Source organism: Pongo abelii, chromosome 10 (assembly GCF_028885655.2).
Source record: "Pongo abelii isolate AG06213 chromosome 10, NHGRI_mPonAbe1-v2.0_pri, whole genome shotgun sequence".
Lineage (NCBI taxonomy): Eukaryota > Metazoa > Chordata > Mammalia > Primates > Hominidae > Pongo > Pongo abelii.
In genome coordinates, this window is record NC_071995.2 from 106,425,066 (window position 1) to 106,428,750 (window position 3,685).

Here is a 3,685-nt window from a genome sequence, read left to right on the forward strand (position 1 = left end):
TTTAGTGTAGAAACCTATGTTAAAATGAAAAATGTAGACTAATGGGAAACTAAAGAATATCAGCTACTGTTTACTCTATGTTGAGCACTGTGGGAGCCACTGACACATATGAACTTAACATCTAAACAGTATAATGAAGCGGCGCTCTTAATACTCTCCATTTACAGTTAAGGGAAGAGGCATAGAGAGCTTACATAACTTGGCCAAGGTTACAAACCTTCATCACACAGCAAAGCCCACACTAGAGAACATTCTGCAGGGCTCCAGAGCCTACATACACATCCTGCCTCTCACCGTGACCATTTACTCAACAGCAGCAAGGCCACCCAAAATGGGCAGAAAAGGCTGGAAACATTCGTGTCAAAGGGCACTTACTCATTTATTCATCTTGTGAAAATGACTTAGAATTTAAAATTAAGAGGTAAAAAAATGGAGAGACAGTTGTAAATACTAAGCACTAACAGCTACATTTTCACTAAAAAGGTTTCCAAGCTTCCTCTGCTGTTTTGTGTTCCTGTGACACTAGGCGTAACTATCTTGGGCATCATTTCAGTCTTGGGAATGAAGGAAATGAACCCAGTGTGTGCTACTGAGATAAAGGAAGAAAGGGAGCTTAGAGTCCCAGTACCAGTGGTTTCCTAGGAATGAGGGAGCCAGCCAGCTGGATGCCTTTGGCAAAAGGCTGAGTTTGAAGCTGCCCTGGGAACCAGAGCTGCCGAGGGAGGCGTCACGACCCAGTGTCAGCAGCCACCCCTAACCATCCACAACACATCCCCCAACCCTCCACTGCAGACCTGCCACATTTCTCCAAGGAGGTAACAGAGTAAAGGCATACCTTAGGCAGGAAGAGGGCAGAAGAGGGCTGGAAGCACAGAAAGCAGTTTGTCTAAGTACTAACAGCAGAAACAATAAGAATATTATCTCAAAAGCTGAAATACTCTAGAAATGCTCTCTCCTTCTAACCTCAGAAAGATTCAAATTGTACTTGACTTTCCCTAGAAGACTCACTCATCTCCTTCCTCCATAAAACAAGACTACCAGAGGAATCCTGTATTTTAAAAAAGTTTAATTTTAATCCTTCCTAGAGGAATACAGATTTGAATGAAATACATTCATTCCATAAATACATTAGCAGCAAAACCTTCCCACCAGAGTCCTCTACTCCAGCCCAGAGGTTGTGCCTTGAGCAGGAGAGCATGTTCCATCAACCCTGTCAACTTAAGCGTGAGTCTGCTTCTGAAAAACGCTGGATGTGCATGGGAGACACAATGACCAGGTGCATGGGTGACTTAACTAAGCTGGGACCCTGCAAACAGGCCCATGTGGTCACCATTCAGCCTTCTTTACCTTCCAAAAATCCTTTGGCATCTTCCATGCTTCTCTGATGAGGTTCCTCAGCACTGAGACCAGTGGGAAGACCTAACTTTGCACATGCATTAAATAATTTGTTATTTTGAGTTGGCAATGTTTTAACACTTTTCATAAGGTAAATGAAACATAAAAGATTATTCCCTTCCTTCCTTTCCTCAGGTGAGTCCACATGTACTCATCAGGAGACAATCCAGCAGGCATTATTTGGGCTCTCTGTATCTCCAGGCCCCCTTTGTCTGAATGGCTGGAAGTTTACTGGAGACAGAAAGCCATGTCTAAACCTACAAAGATCTCCATGTCACAATAACCAGGTGACTTGCTCAGGCTTCCATCAAAGCTAATTTCTTGGGCAGAGGCCAGGCATTTCTCCTCTTGTTCTCTCCATCATTGACTACTGACTGACTGCTGCTTTTTTATTTGCCCTCCAGGCACCTGCCGAAACTTTGAAAAGCCAGATCTACCCTAAACTCCCAAGTGGCCACGAGCAGTTAAGGCAGGTCCTGCTTTAAACTTACTAGCTGCCAAGTAGCACACTTATGCCACTGTGTCCCAATCCATTCTGCGGTGAGTATAAGTCACAAGAGTCTGCATAAAACACAATCAGCAATCAGGATGGCTATGGGGCAAGGACCAAGTTTAGAATGTTACCAAGTCACAGGACCAGCAGGAAAATGGAATAATGGAAGAATGTGAAATAAATCTGATTTGTTTGAGCAGAAGGCAGCTTTGATTCAGGCATAAATGCATCTCCCAGATTATCATGTAAATAAAGATCTCAGAAGTTGACACTTCCCTCCCAGTCCACCACTTAAAATAGGTTTTCCCAATCTGTTTTCCCAATCTGTTTTAAAGTGTTTTCATTACGATACTCTTCTGTAAGTGCTTTATTCATTCCCAGTCAGTTTTGATTATTGGCTGAAAATAAATGAGGAACCATTTTATATAAAAACCATTATAGTAGATAACTGGTTATGCGTATTTTTCCATTTGCATTTTCATCCAAAATAGCTTGTTTCTTTTCCTTTTATTTATGTGCAGAAAGAGACTCATCCGCTGAATACACAGCACTGTTAATCCTACAGTCTTCTGTCCCCACAGAGTCTGCTAGATCTTCCTCTTCTGAGTCATCCTCTTCTTCCTCCTCTGGTGCTGATGAACTGGAGGTGGGCCCTTTGCAGGTTTTCAGGTGGCGGGTGAGATGGTATTTGGTTAGATAAGCCTTTGTACATTTTTCACAGACATAATCCCGTTTTCCTTCATGAGAATTGAGATGCTTCTTTAAGTGATTTGTTCTCAAGAACAGCTTATCACACTTGGGACACTTGATCTGGCGTTCTCTAAGAGGAACACAAGAAAAAACATTTGATTTGGGGTTACAAATAACAACTGAGGCAACACTTATTCTCCATAGCCGCAGGCCTTTGTCAGAGCAGCTCTATCCTTCCGAATCAGGCTTTTGCATAGGCGATATACAGAAGACTCATAAAACATGTACAGTTTAAAACAGTGCAGGCTCATTTTGCCTGTTTTAGAATACTATGTAAACTCTCGAATTCTATGTAAATTCTATACATATTTCTTTTGTCTTGCTGCATTCTCTCAGTATGATGCTTATAAAATTCATTCAAGCTGCTGTATCAGTTGTTTGTTCCCTTCCACTGCTGTACACTATTTACAAATATACAAATATACCACAACTTATCTATGGTACTGGATTTGTCTCTAGCTAATGAATATTTTGGTGGTTTCCAGTTTTTTATTATCACAAGCAAGAGTGCTATGAACGTTTTTAAATTTTTTTAAATTTTTATTATTATTTTTTAGAGACAAGGTCCCACTATGTTGCCCAGACTGGAGTGCAATGGCTATTCACAGGTGTGATCATCATGCACTACAGCCTTGAACTCCTGGGCTCAAGTGATCTGTCCGCCTCAGCCTCCCAAGTACCTGGGACTATAGGTGCATGCCACTGCACCTGGCATTTGAACATTTTTATACTTGTACGGTGCTCTGCAATACATGTTTCTCTAGGGCACATACCCAAGAACTATATAGCTAAATCAAAGGATATGCACATCTTCAACTTTACAAGATAATGACAAACGGTTTTCCAACATAGTTGTTTCAATATACACATCCATCATTGACGGTTCTGGTTGTCCCATATTCTCAACTGGAAGACTCAAATTTGATAATGTCTGCCAATTAGCCAGTACATAATGGTATCTCATTACACTGTTATTTGTATTCCCTGGATGCCACTTTTATGGAATTGCCATTTTTCTGTCCTTTTCTTAGACTAGTCGTTCTCAAG

General features: G+C 41.3%; 1 protein-coding gene across 7 annotated transcripts in view; it reads right to left on the reverse strand.

The window, feature by feature from the left end:
* Nucleotides 1-3,685, reverse strand: part of PRDM4 (PR/SET domain 4) — a 60,220-nt gene that overhangs the window by 30,688 nt on the left and 25,847 nt on the right. For 3 of the 7 annotated variants that reach the window (XM_063711605.1, XM_063711604.1, XM_054526507.2), the window contains exon 12: nucleotides 1,050-2,708. The exons of 3 other annotated variants lie outside the window; for them this stretch is intronic. In XM_063711605.1, coding sequence (XP_063567675.1) covers nucleotides 2,396-2,708 — 313 coding nt within the window. In that variant the 3' untranslated portion in view covers nucleotides 1,050-2,395. 7 annotated transcript variants of the gene reach the window in all.